The following is a 20,048-nucleotide window of genomic DNA, read 5'->3' on the forward strand; positions in this document are numbered from 1 at the left end:
TGACACAAAAAAAATCTAATTGTTAGTTAGTATAATTAAGAGATGAATGAAAAATAATCTTATGTAAAAATGAAATGCTAAGGACAACTTACCATATGATGAAAGGTGAATATCAACAAGTCACCTTTCACCTTAAATCATTGGATATGAAAAATTATACATAATTATTATTCATATAAATATATAAATATATATTCACACCACAACATCAACACTTAAACACACACACACACACACAACTACACATGGAGATGATATATTATTATAAATATTTCCTACAAAAAGATTATCCTTTTACCATCCATGTTAATCCTCTTAATCCTTTTGTCTCTTCATCTCATGTTACGGACAAATTAAGATTTCATTTTAATTCATTACATTTAATTATCTTCATCCTCTCTATATATAAACTACATGAAATCAACCCAATCACACTCACAACACTCAACACACATAAATACACTTACAGGTACATTTACCTTTTCCCAATCCATTTTCTTCACTCTTTCAACTGTTATAATAGTTTCTCATTAAATTAAATTGTGATACCAATGTTGAACATGAGAATTAAACAAAAAAACAATTAAAATTAAACAAAAACTGTTAATTGTCATTCTATTTTTATTTCTTTTAGTAAAAGTTTGGTAACAATTATGATGATCGATTGATTTGGTTTAATTTTGTTCTGATTCTTGTTAATGTTTTGTCTCCTTAGATTTGATTTCGTCTAAATTTTTAGAAGCTTGTGATCCTTGTTGTTGTTGATTAGTTGATTGTTGTGACGAGTTAATTTCATCTGGATTAGTTTCATCTTCTTCTACTTCTTCTAAATTGTTTCCATCGTCTTGATTATCGGTTGATTTGGATTCAGGAATTGTCATCTCCTTTAGCTCTTGAGATATTGTCACCGGTAACTTGTCACTCCATTTGCTCAGTCTAACCAGATTGTACAAATTTCTGTAAATTAAATAAATTAGATGATCAATTTGCTTTCCAATTATTAACACAATTAGTACTCACTTTGGTTGTCTGTTTTTGTTTACACTAATTGTTTTCATTGTACCATCAGGACAACATAATTTACATGTGGCTCGTTTCTGTTTTTTGATAACTGGACTAATCACCCGAGGCCATGGAGGATTATCTGTGATAATAATTATCAGAATATCAATTTGGAAATAGAAATTGGAGTGGGATTATTTTTCTCGTCAATTTGATTATCGATTATTGATAAAATTACCTCCAAGTGAGATTGGTTTCTTTTGAATTACACAGTAAGAAAATTCCTCACGAGTTCCCCAAAGAATCTGGAAAATATCAAATCAACAGAATGAAAAAGAAGAAGAAAAAAAAAGTTGTCATTTAAATGATTAATTGAAAATGATTAGTTAATTGACAGGTAAGTAGGAAGTATTGGATTAGTTGTATTTGGACAATTTTCTCAAATCGTTTTCTGGTGACCCAATTTTCTTACCTTACGAAAATCTGAGATATCCAAATGTTCATATGAGATTGAAAAATTACAAGGGCTGATTTGACCAGTGAACAGTTTTGGACATGGATAATTATGTGGACACTAAGAGAGAGAGAGAGAGAGAGAGAGAGAGAGAGATTAATTGTTATATAATTGAAGTGTTTGAAACATTATCAAGTAATAAGTTCAACTAACAGGAGCCATGATGCTTGAAGCTGGAAACTCATTTGATTGGATAACTTGGTTAACTGAATCATCAACGTTGAAAGTATCGGTCACTTTGTGTCCAGTCATTTGAAGGACTAAATTCCGTGCTTCCAGAACAGCCATGAAACCTGATTTTTTACCATGTTCAATGATCACCAGAAGATCCTCCGTTTTATGCCAAAGATTTTCAATAGTTTGAACTCGAGATGCAAGTGATGGAAGTTCCAACAAAGAGTAGGCACTTACAACGATATCATATTTAATCTAAAGAAGAGAAAAAAATCACATTATTAATAGAATAATAATGGAAATTAAATCAATCGAAATGATAACACAATCGATTTACTTACATTATGTGAAACTGGTAAAAATTGCCGTGTGAAAACACCCTCGTAAACTAGAGGTGAATTTTCATTACCTTGTTTAAGTAAAAGTCGAGCGATATCATGAGCATGATGGGAAATATCAACACAAAAATATTCCGAAAATGAATTAGGCCAAATTTCATTGGCCGCCCAAATTGTTGTACCAACACCCGAACCGAAATCAAACAAAGTTCTAGGCTTGAATTCTGGGTAATCACATTTTATCTGGTGGAAATCAAGAATTGGGTCAAAGGGTATACATAAGATTTTGATATTTCTTTCACAATTAAACTAATTTACCTCATTGAAAACGTGTTTGATTGCTGCGTAATTAGGAGGTAATCGTGCAGTCATATAAACTACACTATTATATTCATCGTAATCAAATCGCTGCCAATTGTAAATTTCCCTTTTCAACGCTGATTGAATCTTTTCTTGTCGTTTTCTTAAGGCTTCTTCCTTGGCAATTGGATCAAGATCATCTACAATGAACTTCTCTGTTCCCATTGAGTTTTGTTCATCAATTATAATGGAAAAGAGGTGAAAAAAAAGGGAAAAAGAAAGAAAAAGAAATCAGAACATTTAATCAAATGAACAAAATTTCGATTGAAAGATAAAGTTCAAACCTTTCTCTACGAAACGATATTCAATTTCCTTGTATTTCTCATGAATCTCAGCGGCCTCAGCGGGTAATTGTCGATGGTGAAATTGATTGTACATTCGTCGAACATCATCTCTAAAAGTTTTTCTCTTGTATTCTATTGTGACAGGGAAAGAAAAAAAAGAAAAAAAATATAAGAAATAATAATGGAAATAAATTACATCTCTCTCTCTCTCTCTCTCTCTCTCTCTCTCTCTCTCTCTCTCTCTCTCTCTCTCTCTCTCTCTCTCTCTCTCTCACTCTGTAGTTATGTATTCCAAACAGACTCAGTAGATGATTGGGAAAAAAAAGATTTGCAATCCTCATAAATTAGATTATCACCTTAATTAGAAAGCTATTTGTAACAAATGGAATCAGGAAAAGAAGATTAAATTCTTACTTGAGATAACTTTCTGAGCTGCAGACTCCAAGATATAAGGTAAACTGACACAAGGTAATGACCTTCGACCAGGATGTTCCCTGTGACGCAAACCCTGATTCAGTTTTTCATTGACATCTTCATGTAGCTCATATTTGGTAACAAGCTAAACAGAACCAGAAATCCATAGAGAGAGAGAGAGAAAGAGAATCAAATATACATAGAAAGATAATGATAATAGTATCATCATGATTAAGAATAGAAATGAAAAGAGAGACCAATTAACTGAGAATTAAAAAGAGAATGGAAAACAAAAAGAAAACAGAAAACAGAAAATTCCAATTAAAACAGACTTACCTTTGTCAGGGAACGAATTGAATCACTCGAATTACTTACAATTAAATTTGAAGGTAATTTAATTCTAACAATTCTACTAGAAAACATGACAATTAAGAATTTAATTAAACATTTAAATTGCTCAAGAGAAACAATGTAAACAAATTGATGAAACCCAAAAGAATAACAAAAAATAAATTCTCATGCTTGTTTACCAAATCATATGGTAACCACGTGACTTTTACCGCTTTTCTTTTTATTTCCTTGATTAATTGTTGTGGTTTTCATTTCGTAATTAAGTTTATCTAGTGATTACAATTAAGTGATTTCATGTTCTCTCATTGTAATTCTAATTACCGATTAATTAGAATTTCTAATTAACTCAACTGACCCATTTGAGAGGAAACTGTTTGGTTAATTGTTGAATTGAGTTTTTATTTTCCTTTGGTCAACCAAATTTAATTGTCCATCTAATTAATTTGATTTTTTTTGTTTCTTTCAATTATCTGATCAGTTTACCTACTGTTGATTATTCAATCTATGTTACTAATTACCCTTTCATTGATCAATCTTAAAAATTGAGTATCAATGATTTGTTTTCCCTCTTATCATCATATGTATGTAATAATATCATTAATTGATTTCATATCAACAAGTTAGATTCAATCAAAATGTCAATCAATGGTCAGTTATAGACTGTTAATGTCCAGTGAACTTTAATCAAAAAGATTTCAATGCTGCATCACTTTACCAGTCAATCTTAATCAATGTACAAGTCAATTCAATGGACATTTACCTTGATTTAGTTCAATAATTTATCAACTATCCTAACAATTAATTATCATAACAACAATTTTCTTTATGTAAATATATTGATAATTTATTGGGTGTCATTCAACTATAAATTGCTGTTAATCATACACACACACACACACACACACACACTAACATATTATATTGATATGCTGTTGACAATTAACTTTGGTTACATTATCCAATCTTGACCAATTGTTTAACCATTAAAAAAGGTTAGTCAACTATTAATATTTTAATCAAATTAATTATTCCTTGAATCTGTAATCAGTAACCACCCAAAACTATTGACCTTATCAATTGTCCATCATTGTTATCCTTGTTTTCCTTAATTTCCTATTTCAGAATTTGTTTTTTTTTCACCTACCGGATATTAGTAAATCAATTATCCAACAATTACAATTTAATGGACACACACACACACAATTTAATAACCATTACATTCAAAGAACCACAAGAAAATTAATCAATACCAAGTATACATACAAACTATTGACCAATGTTTAGCCAATTCCTTTAGGGTAAGTTAATTATTAATATTTCCAATAATTAATGTGTTGAATTTGGTAAATTTTCAAAGTTCTGATGATGATAATTGAACATAATTAGACTTGATTTCTCAATATTTTTACTTACAAGGTTTAATAATAGGATTAAAGAAATTTCTATTAACCATAATTATAATCATCGATAAGCTTAATTATCAATAAGGATAAACTGGACATCACATGGAAAAAAATTTTCCTTCAGAAAAAAGTTTATACCAGTTTATTGGTTGACCATTGGTCTTAAAATGAATCGTAATGACGATTAACCCTCATAATTGTTGGTAAACAATTAGATGAACAAATTACCATCCATATTAAAACTGTTGTAATGTGTGTGTGTGTGTGTGTGTATGTGGTGTAATGATAGGGAATCGAGCAATTAGTTGATTTCAGCAATCAAAAGTCAACATGAGAAGACGATTAGATGATAACCATAACAACATTAATTAAGTTAATTTAGTGTAATTTAATATTCATATTCTTGTTTTCCTCTTAATCTTCATTCAATTTGTTCAACTGGTCATCATCATCATCATCTAATTGACCAATACTTTCAATTTGGTTAAACTCACGTGGATTAAACTTTAGATATTCAATTGAAATTGATCATTGTAATTTAGACCATTGGATTGAATTGAATTAAGGTGAACAATTAACCAGAAATAAACCCAATCAAATCATGGTATCTGTTTATAATATAATTGATGAGAATCATTTCTCAATCCTATCAAATTTATTTTTATCCTGTGATAATCAAGTTACCCTTTGATACCATCTTAATTGTTGATGAGTATTGGTCATCTACATTACTAAACTAACGATATAAGGAAAAGGAAATGATAAAAAAATTCATTTCCTTCCTCATTTCAAATTCATTTTTGATATTCTATCAATTATTTTGATATATTAATAAGTAAACAAATTCTAACCTTTTATTGTTTAATATTCATCTTGTTAATCAGTTACACGTGAATGAAGCTTATTACATTTGATATTAATTCCATGAAAATCGTAATTTATATTTACGATGTTGAATCATTCAAATTAGAGTCCATGTACCTGCATGATAACAGTTGTAGTGTTTCAGATTATAATCCATTAAAATATTTGGAATAAAATAACTATCGAAAGTAGATAAGAGTCAGAGTGTATGCAAGAATCTTCATGATAAAATATTAAAGCTCGAATTATGATAATATCGAGGATTAAATGTACAAAATTCTATCTATACTAATATTACTTGAAATTTTTAATTCTCTTTTGATAATAGTCAATATTCATATTAATGGATAATCGTGATAAATGAACTCGAAGGAAAAAGTAGTTCGACTTTAGTAAACAGATGATCGTTGAGTATTACTATGAATTTGTCGATAAAATTTACGATTCTTAAAGTCGAAATTAGAAAATTATAGTTATGGTTATGGTTCGAGAGAATCGATTTTCCATCTTTATAAGAATAAGAATTTCTCATTCAGAACTTTTTTATTCTCGAGTTTTGGTCCAGTTTTCCATAAAATTTTGAAAATCTCGAAACTCTTTAGTCGAAACAAAACTTTCCCACTAAAAGGTTAGAATTGAATCTCATTGTTTGATTATCGATTAACTTTTATCCGGATTAACCATTGTAATCAGAATTTTGTCCTTTTCTTCACAATTCTATGTCCATATAATTAGATAGTGTAGCTGATTATATTTCAGATTTTCTTATATTAATATCAATACATATCGTTGAATATCAGATTAGTCTGCTTCCTTAATCAGGTTTCTATTTTAATTAGTTTATGTTAATTTACTGATTTCCTGTGACTAGAGAGACCAATATTCATCATTGATATCATTATCAAATCACTATTTCCTATCTTAAATAGTTGATTTATAAATAGCTTCATCAGTGATTAGTCAACTATTAATAATTAAAGTAATAACATTTACTGTTAATATATAATACAATTGATAACTTTGATTTTATCACAATTTATTAATATTATAATATTAAATCAGTTGAAGGTCAGAAATCATTGATTATTAGACGTCTAATTGTATTGATTAAGTATTAGTAAATTTGAAACAATTCACGTTTTCTTAATCACCCAGATGTCTAATTATATATATAAATAAATTGTTCCAGTAAACTAAATCAAGAGAGTCTGAGAATTGAACTCAATTGTTTTAACCTAATCAACAATTACTTTTGATCAGACAGACCAAGTTAATTAAAGAAAAGAAAAATATATTTCTCTCTTTGAGTTAATTCAGTTCGAGAGGAAAAAAGTAATCATTAAATTGTGATTGTTAATTTTTTCCCCGTCTCTTTATAATCTGGATTGAAAGGTGAATCTTTTCTCTGATTATCTGACCAGTGGTCATCCCGAAAATTGGATTGTTATTAGTGATGGGAAACAATTGCTCTAGTTTTTAGTATGGGAAGACAATCAGCAAATCCCAAGTAATAAAAGTGGTAAAAAATAATGATAAAAAAAAGAGATGATAAAACTTTTATGATTAGTTAACTAATCATCTGAATGAATCTTGAACAATCAACGGGAAGATTAATCATCTCATTTAATTAAAGGTGATCCAGTAAACTGACTATTAAATTAACTCAACAAATTCAAATGAATACTTATCATGTAACTTGTTCAACATTTACATTTACATGAGATTAACAAAGTAAATTATGAATTGTTGATTATCATGATTACGATGATTGAACAATTTACATAGAAATTGTTATATTTTTCTCTCACTGACCATTGGCTATTAATATTATTACTACATCAACAATAACAATCAACTTGAATAATATTATATTACAACAGAAACATTAATAATATCAACTAGATGAAACCATAAGAATCAGAATTGTAATTATATCAGTTTGATAAAAAAAAGTATTCCTATCATATATATTATTGTGATTATTAAATCAACAACATTGAGCTGATCAAATTTACAATTGAATCAAATTTATTGTAAACAGTTGATAATAATATTATTTATTCACAATTAGCATTAATTTAATTTGTATCAGAAACAAAACAACCTTGAAAAGTGATACGATTTAACCTTAAATCATTTTAAATCCTGAAAACCAACATGATTAATGATTAACCATTGAAACTGATTTTTGATTAGCTGATCAAAATGATAATTGTGATAATTTACAAACGATTCATGATTGTTGATTAATGATACACTCATTTTCACTCATGGTGATTGATATTTTATCCCATTGATAACAGTTGAATTTCATCAACATCATCGTCAAGAAAATATCACTCATTATACAACAGAGACTCTCATCTTCATCCCTTATCATCATCATCATCATCATCATCATCATAAGTATTGGAAGCCATGCTCAGTTTCATGATAACGATAACTCCCAGTCTTGAACTCTCAGTTATCATCTGACTATCATTCAGTTCAACAGTTTATAATGATCTGTATGTGTTTTATATCACAGTTTTTAATACTAGAAAATATAAAACTAAAGTAAAAAGGTAAATCAATTAATCATCAAAAACCATTAGAATCATCATCATCTATTTTTAATCAGTATCCATTATCAATTAGGAGTCAATTGTAACTCCATCAAAATAATAATAATCGTCTTCATCCTTATCCTCGTCATCCTCATCATTATCAAATCAGTTGGAGTGTTATAACTTTGTAATAAACATCAAAAGTCATTTAAGAACCATGAGAATTGTTGATCAACAATTAACCGTTAAAAGTATTGTTCTAGATGATTATTAGTGTTACAATTGATCATTTTTACTCAAAATGTTTCTAATTGTTGTGTTAATTGTGTTCTCTATGACAGCATTGTCTTCAGAAAATGTTAACCATCATTCACAATCAATGGAAATAGTTTCAAGTGATGGTGATTTAGTTAATCCAGACAATAATAGTAATGATGATACAGACAATTTAACAGTTTATTCATCAAATGATAAAACTAAATCACCTTATGTACCATATGATCAACGAATTGAAACTTATATGGTTCCTATTATATGTGCCTTTATCTTTTTAATTGGCTCGATAAGCAATGGACTGACCATTACAATTATAATTCGTGAGCGACTTTACCTGACCCCTTCTTACCTTTTCATTTTTAACCTTTCACTTGGTGATTTGATAGTTATCCTTGGTACGGTTCCGTTCGTAGCGACCATATATACCTTTGAATCTTGGCCTTACGGTGAAATTGTTTGCCGTCTAAGTGAATTTATTCGTGATGTATCAGTTTCGGTAACCGTTTTCACTCTTACCGTTATGTCATATGATCGGTATAAGGCCACTTTCGCCATTGAACCTCGACCTATTGTTTCAGGAGGTCGTAACCAGCGAACACCCTTTCACGTTAAACTGTTAAACCTTCGTTATGGTAAAATTGTGGCCGGTATTTGGATTCTATCGTGTTTAATTGGTTTACCAGCGGCAATAAATACCTTTATTCTTGAAGTGATAGTTGACCCGGAGAAGACGATTAAAGTTTGTTATCCTTTTCCCGCTCAACTTGGTCCACTTTATCCGAAAATTGTGATCTGGTCTAAATTTTTCCTCCTCTATCTTATACCATTGATTGTAATCTGTTTTTGTTACACTTTGATTAGCCTTGAATTACGGCGATATTCAAGTTTAGCCAATTCCCGACGAAATGTTGATTCCAATGGTACAACAAGTTCAGCCCTAATGTCCGGCTTTATATTGACCTCAAGTGGGAAGCATCGATTCCGTCGGCGTATTGTGATAATATTCGTGGTCGCTTTTGTCATCTGCTTTTTCCCGAATCACGTTTTCCTTTTGTGGTACTATCATTCATCCAGGGAAAATCATTACACAAAATTCTGGCACATTTGGCGAATCGTCGGATTCATCTTATCCTTTGCTAATTCTTGCCTTAATCCGTTAATCTTATACTTAACCTCCCAGAGATTTAGATCCAAGACTAAAAATTTCCTCTCTCTTTGTCTTAATAAACATAATGATGATAATCATCAACATCACCTTCATGATCCACAAGATCAACATCATCATCATCATCATCACAAGTATCATCAAAATCATGACCTAAATCAATCTTAACATTGTGATTCTCCGGTGAGAACTTATTAATTTCAATCCCAATACAATAAAATATAATTAATTTGATGATAATTAAAAAGAAAACATTTTATTAAAAATGAACATTAAATTTAAAATTAATTTTCTCTCGATATTTTTATTTTGATCCAGTTTATTGATTTAATTCATAAATCAAAACCCGATACTTATTTTCATCAACATTTTTACAACCATTACATGATTATATTAATAATTAAATCATTCTTGTCACTGGAAATCAAATTAATCATATTTAACATGATTAGCATCTTATCATTAACAATTTGTAATCAAAAGTTTACTTTTCCTTATTGATTTCCCTTGGTAGTTAATTAAATTACCATAAACATAATCAACTAAATCCAATTGAATATTAATCAGATATCCTATTGATCATTTGCCTTTTCATCATAACATAATTCAAATTGTAATAAGTATCACTCAACATTCATTGATTTATAAATTGCCAGACTAATTGAATTGTTATTCATTATTAATCTAATCATAATTAACTTTTCGTTATAATTATTCATTTAAAATTGATATGAAACAATTTTAATTGTTGTATAATTTGCTTGATTTGATATCAGTTAACTTTCAATGTTAATTCATTGACTTTTAATTTGATTCATTGAAATAATTTGTAGCAATTTAATCAACAATCAACAATCAATAAATTTTGGAATAAATTAAAAATTAGTCTAAACTTTTTCGTATAATAATCAGTTAATTGTTGTTAACTGAATAACGATCAAGGATAAAATTGATTGACTAGATTTGATTGATTAGTCTGGTTAATTGTTTGGAAGAAAAAAAAAATTAAAGAACTAGAACCGAATTAGTTAAATTGATCAACCAACTATTAAAGTTAATAAATCACAACGATAATCACAGGCAATTATCAGATCTTACTAATTGTTTAAAGTTATTAAATTGTTAAATTGATTGTGATCAGATGATTAGTGAAATACAACAATTAGATTTTACTGAATGAACCGGAAAATAATAGTAATAAATTATCAATTCAATTCATTGATTCTTGTCTCTCCGATAATCTTGATCATCAAATTGATCACAATTTATTATCATCATTTTTTTTCATGTCATCAAATTGCTATGACAATTTAAATTGTCAATTCGGGCCGATGAACTTGATAGTTGATTAGATGCTTGAACTTTGATAATGAACTTGAATAGGACGAGGATGAATGTCCAATCAACTGGTCACTATACTGACCAGTTGAATAGTTTGATTTAGACGAAAACAAGAAATTTTTTTCTCCAAGTTTCTAATTACTATCAATAGTAATCAGGTAATTCTGAGCCGTAGTTGATCAATTGATTGTCAATTAATGATTAATCTTGTTTAATATATTAGATTACCTAATTTCAAATGATAGTATAAAGTTTCATTCAGATTGATTAGTTAATTGTTAATCAAAAATGAGATGCACGGTAACATATCAAGTTAATTGTTGAGTGATTGTCTTTTCGGTTAGTCAATTCACTAACATTGGTTAGTTTGATTATCATTGACTTTCAATTGTAATTCACTTTTTGTTGTGTGTGTGTGTTGAAATCAACAATTTCTTAATCATCATGAGACTTTAATTGTTGAGTTAATAATCAAGTTAATTAAACGGCTATTCAGTTGATAATACTTGAAAAAGTTGATGAAAAGTTTTGAATGAAATGTTTTCCTCGTCATCATTGTTATCATGATGATCCTTTCAGTTGTTATTGTTGTATTAATTTTCATGATTAACTAAATTGTTGCGTAAATGTCAAGTTATTAAATTAAATTGTTAAGATGAAAGAGTGAAAATATCTTTACACTTTATTATTAACAATTTGTTAACAATCAACTAAATACATCAAGTGAAAGTTTTTTAATAAACAAGTAAACTCATTGTTGGTTAAAGTTAATCTTAATCATTGAGACAAATTTCATCGGAACAATTAACAAAATTTGATTATAATTAAACTTGAAATTTAAACGTCACAGGTTGATAATTAATTAGCTTAACTGAATGCTTAATTGTCTTGATATTTGATTGTTATCGTTTGTTTATGTTGTATAATTTGATTAACATTAAATTGTTACGATAGTTTCCAATTTCATTAGTTAGATTATCACAATTAATTGATTGTTTACCAACTTGTTTGATTTTCAATGATAATAATACATGAATTTAATGAGCAATTCAGTTGATTGTTAACCAATTATTTGTATAACAATCAAGATTAATCATGATTAAGTTAATATTTCAGGCAATTAGAGTTAATTTGATCCAATTCAATAGTATTAGACATAAACAATTACTAAATTGATCAATCTAATTAATGATTATCATTATGGTAATTAGGAAAGGTTAATCAATTAAACCCAAAGAGCTAATTGTTTTAATCTAAATGCTCAAAAGTAAATTAAATTCACCTGTTAAATTGATTGTTTTTTTGTATCAATTCAACAATTAGCTTTCATCTTGTGATCTAAATTAGTTAGAAGGTAACAATTAACTTAATCATGATTATTACTATTTGCCTAATTAGCATATTGATTAATTCAATCAATTTGACCAACTATTGAAAAAATTGGTTAATTATTTACAATTGAAACCTTACTAATTATTTTCCTCAACTGGATTAATTAAAAACGAGTACAGTTAATAAAAGTCAACAATCAACTAAAATTGTTCATCGAATCAATTAATTGTAATTAGTAAGGTTTAATTAGAGTTAATTTTGTTTCTTTATTTACTTTTTCATTGGTATTGATCAAATTTCTCAATAATTGAATTTTAAATTGTTATTTGACCTCAATGGTTGATGATGATTAACCAGCAATTTATAAATCACATCAAACTGATAACCCTTGTGATCAAATTTCAATTGAATTAAATCAAAGAGTATATCAAACAATATATACAATTTATTAATTGTTACTCTGATTATTGATCGAAATGATTTTCATCAATTATCTTTGTTAATTGTTTCAGTTTAATCACAATTCAATTTTACAATGAAAAAAATGTGATCACTAATTAATGATCATGTTAATCCTTGTAATCAATAATTAGTAGGTAGTAATTAAGTGATTGATTAATGATTAATCAAATGTATCAACTCAATTACATTGAGTATTAGCTTTAAGATATATAAATAGTTAATTGATAACAATTAATCAATCATCAATGTGAAACTAAATTGATATTCAATTTACAAAAACATCCTGATTATTATAACAATTAACAAACTGATAACAATTAATTTAACATCTAATTAGTGTTCTGAGTGCAACAATCAAGTCAACTGATTATAGAGTAATAATTGTTGATTAAACCTAAATTTAGTATGAAAATGTTGAAAGTTACAATTAAGGTTTCAATTGAAAATTAATGAGCAAAAAAAAGTTGATTAAATTGATTGAATCTCTTTCCTGATTTATTGATTAAAGGTTAACTCTCAGGTTAATTATTGTTAATTTTGATTATAAGGGAAATAAATTGAATACCACTGTAAGCAAACAATTTAATTGTGTAATCAAATGTTATTAAATTTGATTACGAAAGGAATTAAAAATAAACTGATTGGTTACAATTAATGAAAGTGGTCACGCAATTGACCATTGATTTACAATTACATGAGTAAAAATTTAATTTTTTATATAATCGATCTGACAATTAACTGATCCCAGAGGAAAAGGTAATTAAACTGACAATTTAAATGTAACAATTTAGATGTAGACTTGGAAATCAATCAAGTTAATGATTCAATTAAACGTTGGTGATTACTTGCAATCCTAATTATTATCATTAAGTTAATTTAAATGGTTCAATTTTTAAGTGTTTACAATTAGCTAAGTGCTCATCTAATAGTAAGTAATTAACTTTGACAATGAAACTTTACCTTTGTAACCCAAATAATTAGTAAATTGTTTTTGCCAAGAACAAAGATTTTATTTTAATTTGATTTGATTTGATTGACGAAACTTTGAAATACAATGATTAACTGATTCACAATCAATGGTCATAATATTTTTTCATTGATTGTTATGAATTTTTAAAGTCCAAAATTAATTGTGAAGTTAAATTATAAATATTGAATTGAAATCAGTGAGATCGAAAGATTAACAAAAAAAAAACATTTACGAAACATAGTTAATTGTTTAAGGAAACAATTAATGGTTAATTTTTGATTTAGATAAACAAGAAATGATCGAGCATTTAAATCACAATAAGAGTGAAAATATTAAACATCCGTTATTGTTAAATATGGAAGGTGGGAAAATATTAGCTACAATTTTATTAATCACAACAGAATTACAATTGTGATTAATTAAATTGTAGCTATAGATAGAGGAGAAAATAATATCATAAGATGAACAGTTAACAGGGTAAAACATTTCCTTAATTGGTTCATAAATTGTTGAATATTTCAAGATGAAAATAGTTTGAACAAATGACAGAATCACAATATATCGTTAGATATTAACTTGATATAAGGTGACAAATTGATTATCAACGAGACTGATGAAACAATTTAATTTTCCATCCGATAATCGTCCAATGATTAACGATAAATTAACGATTTCTTGAAGTGGATAATGATATTGAACTTATTTTACTTTCGCCTGTTGTGGGTTTCCTGGCAAAAGCGGATTCGGTAACCAGGTAGCCGATCAGAATTGCGTAAAGGATGATAAACACGCCGATGAAATTAGCATAAAAAGCAGCGGGAGGTAATTGTGAATAAGTGGAAGTGCCATTTCTAGTTAGAGGAGGAGAGAGAGAGAGATAAAAAGGTAAATATTGATAAACTAAAATATTGGAAAGAAAACAACAATAACAAAATAATCAATTAATAATCGATTCCCGTGTTTACTTTTAGTTCAACTCAAGTAAAGACCCAAAGATAATTGAACAATTGGATTTTGTATTAATTTTGAGATGATAAAAGAGAAAATATCAAATAAAAAATCACTATTCTACTTGAGCCTCATGTTTTAAAACGTAAACCATGTTGGAAATCAATGGTAACGAGAGTTATCGTTATCACGATTATCGTTGATTGTTGTTGTTTTCTGTTTGGTGAAAAACAATGAAACACTTACACTGTCAGAGAGAACATTATTTTCTCAGTTAATCCAGTTAAACAAGTGACTGATGGAGAGAGAGAGAGAGAAGGAGAAAAGGTTAGAAATTGATGGAAACGATGAGAAGAATCAATTTTCATCACTTGAGGTGAAGTATATCAATGAGGAAGTTGAGAATTTATTCTAAACTTAGTTCAACTTTTATATTCTTCACAACAATAGATGGATAAAAGATTCCAAGGGTAAGAAAAGTTGATTCTAAAATTGAACAACTTCGTTGAAGAAAAGGATACGAAACATGATGCACTCGAATCATGATCGTATTAAGACTCACCCACTGAGATAGCGAATATGATTAATCCACCGCGTACATGGAAGGGAAGAGCAATCGCTCGATATGTAGGTTGAATTCCAGGGTAAAGGAAAGCGTACAAACTACCAATCCATTGGAAGAAATAAATTGTCGCGGTGAAAATACCAATCCAACTGTGGAGAGAGTAAAAGTTGACAATATGGGCCCGTTGGTGGAAATCAATTACAGCGTAAAGTCCAGTGGCCGTGAAAACCAGGCAAGCGGCATGAAGAATTGAGTGAATTAATTTAAGCTTGGGCTTATCCAAGGAAGGGAAAAGCCGATAAGAGATAATTGAATTACCATAAAGGTAAACCATTCCAATGATTAAGAATAGCGGGTGATAATTAAATTCTGTACTTGGAATAGCCCAACCATAACCACCGAGATATTTATTTGTCCATAAGATCGTTAGAACAATTACCAAAATTCCAATCAGGTGAGAAAATAATAGAATAAGTTTAAATGCTCCGGCCGTTATCGGGTATCCATGAGATTCAATCGATGAAGAATACCCTGTATTCACTGTATTCTCGTGTGATTGTGGCATTAGTGATTCAAGTTCCTCGGGCGTATTAGCTGAATAGAAAATGATGAGGAAAAAAAGATGAAAATTAAATTAACACAGAGAAAAAAAAACTAGAAACAATTAAGTTGATTAGTAGAAAGTTGATTTGTAAGTGTTTCCACCCGAAGTTAAATTGTTAGTGATTAGTTTAGGTTCGGTTAATTGTGATTAGCTGAGAGGGAGAGAAAAAGGTAAATATATCAAGCGGAAAATTCAACAGGTATTCTCAACAATTAGTTAACTAAATTGTATTCATATCATTCATCTTATCATTTACTCTTGAAATAATCATCGTACTTTAATCAATAAGGATCGATAATGAGATTTGATTCTTTCAATCAGATTGAGTTTGTTACAAATTGTTGATTGTATTAAAGTTGTAATATCAACAGGTTATAGCAATCAAATTGTTTACATTGATTTTGAAGATAATTGTAAACTAAATTGCTTTTAATTGAGTGTCTAGCAATCGGGAAACTCCTTAACCAATCGTCCATCGATCTCTCATTTGAATCTTTTGAGATTTTACTTATTGATTGATTGATAATCTATCCAATGTCCACGTGAATGGTCAACACAATTAAAAGTTATCATGTTACCTTAATTGTGATAATATTGTTATCAAGAAGACAAAATCTGATTGGGATTATGTTGATATGTTTACAATGCAAATAAAAAAAATGTAATTATTGATTCACAATCAGGATTAACTTATCGTTTAAGAGACAAGTCAATAAGTTACAACAGGAATCTGATCAATCTTAATTGTTTGACAAGCTTCATTTGTTTTCTTACTGATGATGATGTTGATATAATGACGATGATAACTGATGAATATTGAGTTACTTTTCTTCAAGTCTCAGGATAATTGTGACTAAATCAACGAGAAAATCATAACGGTATCTTGTTGGTCTTGTTCCAAGTCTCGTTCCGATTAAATTATAGTTCAGGTTCTCAACAGTTATCATCATTTTCTCATCTCTCTCTCTCTCTTTCTCTCTCTCTCTCATGGTCATTGAAGATAAAAACGATTCACAAAATAGCAGAGAGACAGAAAATCAACAAGTAGGAATAAATTACACCCAAAAAAAACCAAAGAAGAAAAAAAAACTCATGCAAAAAACAAAGAAAAAGAAAAAAAAATCAACAGAAAAACGTACCAACTCTCTTGGACCGTTGGGTGATTGTAGCTAATCAAAAATCATAATGGAAAATAAAGATTAATATCAATTGAATTTTGGCATGAAAAGATAATCCAAAATATAATCAAAAGAGGAAAATAATAATATGATAACACATAACCTGATCAAGAATAATTATAATAGAAAACAGCAAATAGTCTTGGACGTTAATTGGGACAATAGGTTAACTTGTTGACCATTGTGATGATAATAATAAAAATAATTAGTTCTTACTCATGTTGATTAGAGTCTTTAGGAGAAAATGTTGTCAATAATAATCCAGAGAAATCAATATAACCAACAGAAAATATATATAATTAAAGGATAACAATTAAATCTGGATCAATGATGAGAAATTTAGTAAATATTGAATCCTTTCAATAAGATGATGATTAAAACAATATGGTAAATATTGAAGTCCAATTTGTAGGCCTAAAGATTGTTTGCCAATCAATTGATTTAATTTGATGGGTGTAATTTAAGATGAATTGAAGATTTAGAATTGGTCAATATGATGTCGCAATTTATGAATTGGAATATAATCTAAAAAGAAAAAGAAAATTAAAAAGAAAATTATTTGGAAAAATTGTAACAAATATAAGCGAATGTAGGAAGAGACAATTTTACCTATTCAATTACCATTAGTAAAGACTGAATATTGTAAGAAATGGATATGGATACGGGGAATAATGGTAAGAATCAACAATATGGAAGATGATCAATTTAATTGTCTGATAGAAATGTTAAATTGTTCAAATTTCATGGAAATTGGAATTGTGAAAGAAAAAGATTATCTTACTTACCGGTTAGATAATAGAATTCAACAGCTGATTAGGAAGGAATAAGAATATGTGAATGGATGAATAGAATAGAAAATAATCAACATTGATACGAATTAGTTAATTTACCATATGAACAGAGATTAATCCGAGTTGATTTAGAAAATGATAGAGATTGAGAGAGAGACAGAATGATGAAAATAATCAATAAATTTGCTGCAAGAAAATAAGATGAAGATGTGATGGTGATGATGAGTTTTTTTTGGTTCTTTATTCACAATCCAGGGTAATAAAGGATAATGTTTATGAAAGAAAATCAATTGAAAGAGTTTAAAGTGAACACATTCAACAAGTTAATTGGTTGGTAATAAGAATAAATCACAATATTTATAAGATTAATAATTAGAATTAATTATCAAGACAGAAAGAAAAATTGACTTTGATTCTATGCGAACGAAACATAAACTGATCATTTGTTTTTCTTTTCTCTTTTATTTTGTTCTTTTCTCTTGAAAATTTTATTCTTTTTTCTCTTTGTTTACATTTGTTTTCTTCTTCTTTTTATCAGAATAATTTGATTATTCATTTTAAAGAATTACAATTTTAATCATTGTGATTTCATCTTTTTAATTGCTGATCTCTAATGTGATTAAAAGAAATTAATTCTAATCAATTCCAGTGTTTTCCTTTTTCTCTACGTTACCTTTTCTTTGGTTAACCAGTTTTTCTGGTTCTTCGGGTTTTGGGTTAGCATAAAATGTTTACTTTGTTTCTAATTTTTTTCTTCTTCTCTAATTGTGATTAACTGTAATTAACTGTCATTTCTTTATATACTTGTAGTTTATCATCATGATCATCAAAATGGATTCCCGATTAACTGATTAACTGATTAATCTTTCTGCTTTGGAATACATTTAACTTGGATTTAGCTGTTGTTCATTACCATCTCTATGGTAATGGTAGTGTGAAAAGTGAATTAATAAGATTATTGAACTTTAATCAGTTAATCAATTTTATTATTATTCATCTCTAATCAAGTGAAATTATTAATTGAGAAATTAATTCTCTTTTCAATGAAACTCTATAAGCTGAAACGTGTCAACAAATACATTACATGTTTATAGAGAGGAAAAAGGCTTTAGTCAGTTTTAGGCCTAAAATTGATCAGTACAATGAACTGATCAACAATTTGCTGAGAATACAAATTGTTTAGGATTATATATATTGTTGAGATTTAATTTGAGCAATTTAAGATATTAATTATAATGTCAATATCTTGCAAACAAGTATAGAGAGAAAGAGAGAGAGAGAGAGAGAAACAAAAGTTAATTTCATCTCCATTTGGATAATAACAAAAAATAATAATAATTTTCTCTCTTCTCTTTCCTGGTTTTTAGATTTGGATTATATTTACAATAGATTATATTTCAAATCACTTTTTTTTTGATTGTTTGTTAATCGATGTTGGTCAAATTGGCAACTTCCATCAATGATTGACCTCCATTATTGTCTCGTTAATGTCGAGTATGATGGCCTATCCTTTTCCTTAAGTCGATCACTTTGTTTATTTGAATCTTGGAATTGAAATAATTTATATCACTGTTATTTCCCGGTAATCAGCTGTTGTAATTTCTTTGTATTATATTATATAAGTAGATCTTTTTTTTTGATAATAAGCTCAATTTATATATATAATATATATAAATTTATATCTTTTGTTATGTGAAGATGAAAATGGGACAAGTCATGAGAATCCATGTTGATCTGGTAAAAGTTGACCTCAAACAATTTGATTCTTCATTTTAAATTTGTTTAGGTCATCCGATTGAATAGATTTTCATGAAGATGAAGATGATGAAAATGAAGATTATTTTGATTGTTTAGTTTTCCATTGAATCGGTTCCTCTCATAACCCAAGCATGAAGAATGGCTAAGATGAACATTCCTGGTCTCATGACCATTCCGATTATTTTATAGATGAAAACATTGAAATCACCGGAAGTATAGATACCAATAAATTCAAATCCCCATTCCATGATAATCAGAACAATTGAGATGCACAAGAAGAGACGATTATTACGAAAGGTGGAAAAAACTGCCAACGAGATGACCAATGTTGTTAATATGGAGCAAAATATGAATAGATTACGAGTTGATTTGAAAAATTCTCTCTTCCAAATTGGATCTTCATCATAT

The 20,048-nt window shown here is 28.3% G+C and overlaps 3 protein-coding genes across 5 annotated transcripts; 1 reads left to right on the top strand and 2 right to left on the bottom strand.

The window, feature by feature from the left end:
- Nucleotides 1–603: 603 nt before the first annotated feature.
- LOC128393358 (methyltransferase-like protein 17, mitochondrial) lies at nucleotides 604–3,616 on the bottom strand. The gene is made up of 10 exons (XM_053353528.1): nucleotides 3,423–3,616; nucleotides 3,087–3,231; nucleotides 2,673–2,804; nucleotides 2,347–2,543; nucleotides 2,032–2,271; nucleotides 1,670–1,945; nucleotides 1,475–1,576; nucleotides 1,241–1,307; nucleotides 1,021–1,144; nucleotides 604–957 (listed from the first exon to the last, which is right to left on the bottom strand). The coding sequence occupies exons 1-10, from the start codon at nucleotides 3,507–3,509 to the stop codon at nucleotides 696–698; spliced, it is 1,632 nt and encodes a 543-aa protein (XP_053209503.1). The 5' UTR covers nucleotides 3,510–3,616; the 3' UTR covers nucleotides 604–695.
- A 72-nt stretch (nucleotides 3,617–3,688) lies between these two features.
- On the top strand, nucleotides 3,689–10,357 carry LOC128393359 (neuropeptide CCHamide-1 receptor-like). 2 transcript variants are annotated; one of them, XM_053353530.1, is made up of 3 exons: nucleotides 3,689–4,429; nucleotides 4,560–4,735; nucleotides 8,592–10,356. In XM_053353530.1, exon 3 carries the CDS (start codon nucleotides 8,630–8,632, stop codon nucleotides 9,857–9,859), a length of 1,230 nt encoding a protein of 409 aa, XP_053209505.1. In that variant the 5' UTR covers nucleotides 3,689–4,429; nucleotides 4,560–4,735; nucleotides 8,592–8,629; the 3' UTR covers nucleotides 9,860–10,356. The 2 variants fall into 2 exon arrangements, with proteins under 2 accessions (XP_053209505.1, XP_053209504.1); XM_053353529.1 differs by lacking the exons at nucleotides 3,689–4,429; nucleotides 4,560–4,735 and having other exon boundaries at nucleotides 8,143–10,357.
- Nucleotides 10,358–13,811: 3,454 nt separating this feature from the next.
- LOC128393363 (lysosomal membrane ascorbate-dependent ferrireductase CYB561A3-like) lies at nucleotides 13,812–18,260 on the bottom strand. Of its 2 annotated transcripts, XM_053353533.1 has the most exons (7): nucleotides 17,982–18,260; nucleotides 17,877–17,900; nucleotides 17,308–17,616; nucleotides 17,053–17,082; nucleotides 15,307–15,903; nucleotides 14,991–15,039; nucleotides 13,812–14,647 (listed from the first exon to the last, which is right to left on the bottom strand). In XM_053353533.1, exons 3-7 carry the CDS (start codon nucleotides 17,309–17,311, stop codon nucleotides 14,461–14,463), a joined length of 867 nt encoding a protein of 288 aa, XP_053209508.1. In that variant the 5' UTR covers nucleotides 17,312–17,616; nucleotides 17,877–17,900; nucleotides 17,982–18,260; the 3' UTR covers nucleotides 13,812–14,460. The 2 variants fall into 2 exon arrangements, with proteins under 2 accessions (XP_053209508.1, XP_053209509.1); XM_053353534.1 differs by lacking the exon at nucleotides 17,053–17,082 and having other exon boundaries at nucleotides 17,877–18,260.
- Between the last annotated feature and the right edge of the window lie 1,788 nt (nucleotides 18,261–20,048).

This window comes from Panonychus citri, unplaced genomic scaffold (genome assembly GCF_014898815.1).
Source record: "Panonychus citri isolate SS breed McGregor unplaced genomic scaffold, ASM1489881v1 Contig00138, whole genome shotgun sequence".
Lineage (NCBI taxonomy): Eukaryota > Metazoa > Arthropoda > Arachnida > Trombidiformes > Tetranychidae > Panonychus > Panonychus citri.

Excerpts from the sequence above, each read along its gene's own strand:
- LOC128393358 (XM_053353528.1), bottom strand. The coding sequence starts at position 3,509 with ATGTTTTCTAGTAGAATTGTTAGAATTAAATTACCTTCAAATTTAATT. Across the intron at positions 2,272-2,346 it reads TCAAACACGTTTTCAATGAG|ATAAAATGTGATTACCCAGA; the intron begins GTAAATTAGTTT and ends GATTTCCACCAG. Across the intron at positions 1,145-1,240 it reads GAAACCAATCTCACTTGGAG|ATAATCCTCCATGGCCTCGG; the intron begins GTAATTTTATCA and ends TTATTATCACAG.
- LOC128393359 (XM_053353529.1), top strand. The coding sequence starts at position 8,552 with ATGTTTCTAATTGTTGTGTTAATTGTGTTCTCTATGACAGCATTGTCT.
- LOC128393363 (XM_053353533.1), bottom strand. Across the intron at positions 15,040-15,306 it reads CATATTCGCTATCTCAGTGG|TCACTTGTTTAACTGGATTA; the intron begins GTGAGTCTTAAT and ends TCTCTCCATCAG. Across the intron at positions 14,648-14,990 it reads ATAATGTTCTCTCTGACAGT|AAATGGCACTTCCACTTATT; the intron begins GTAAGTGTTTCA and ends TCCTCTAACTAG.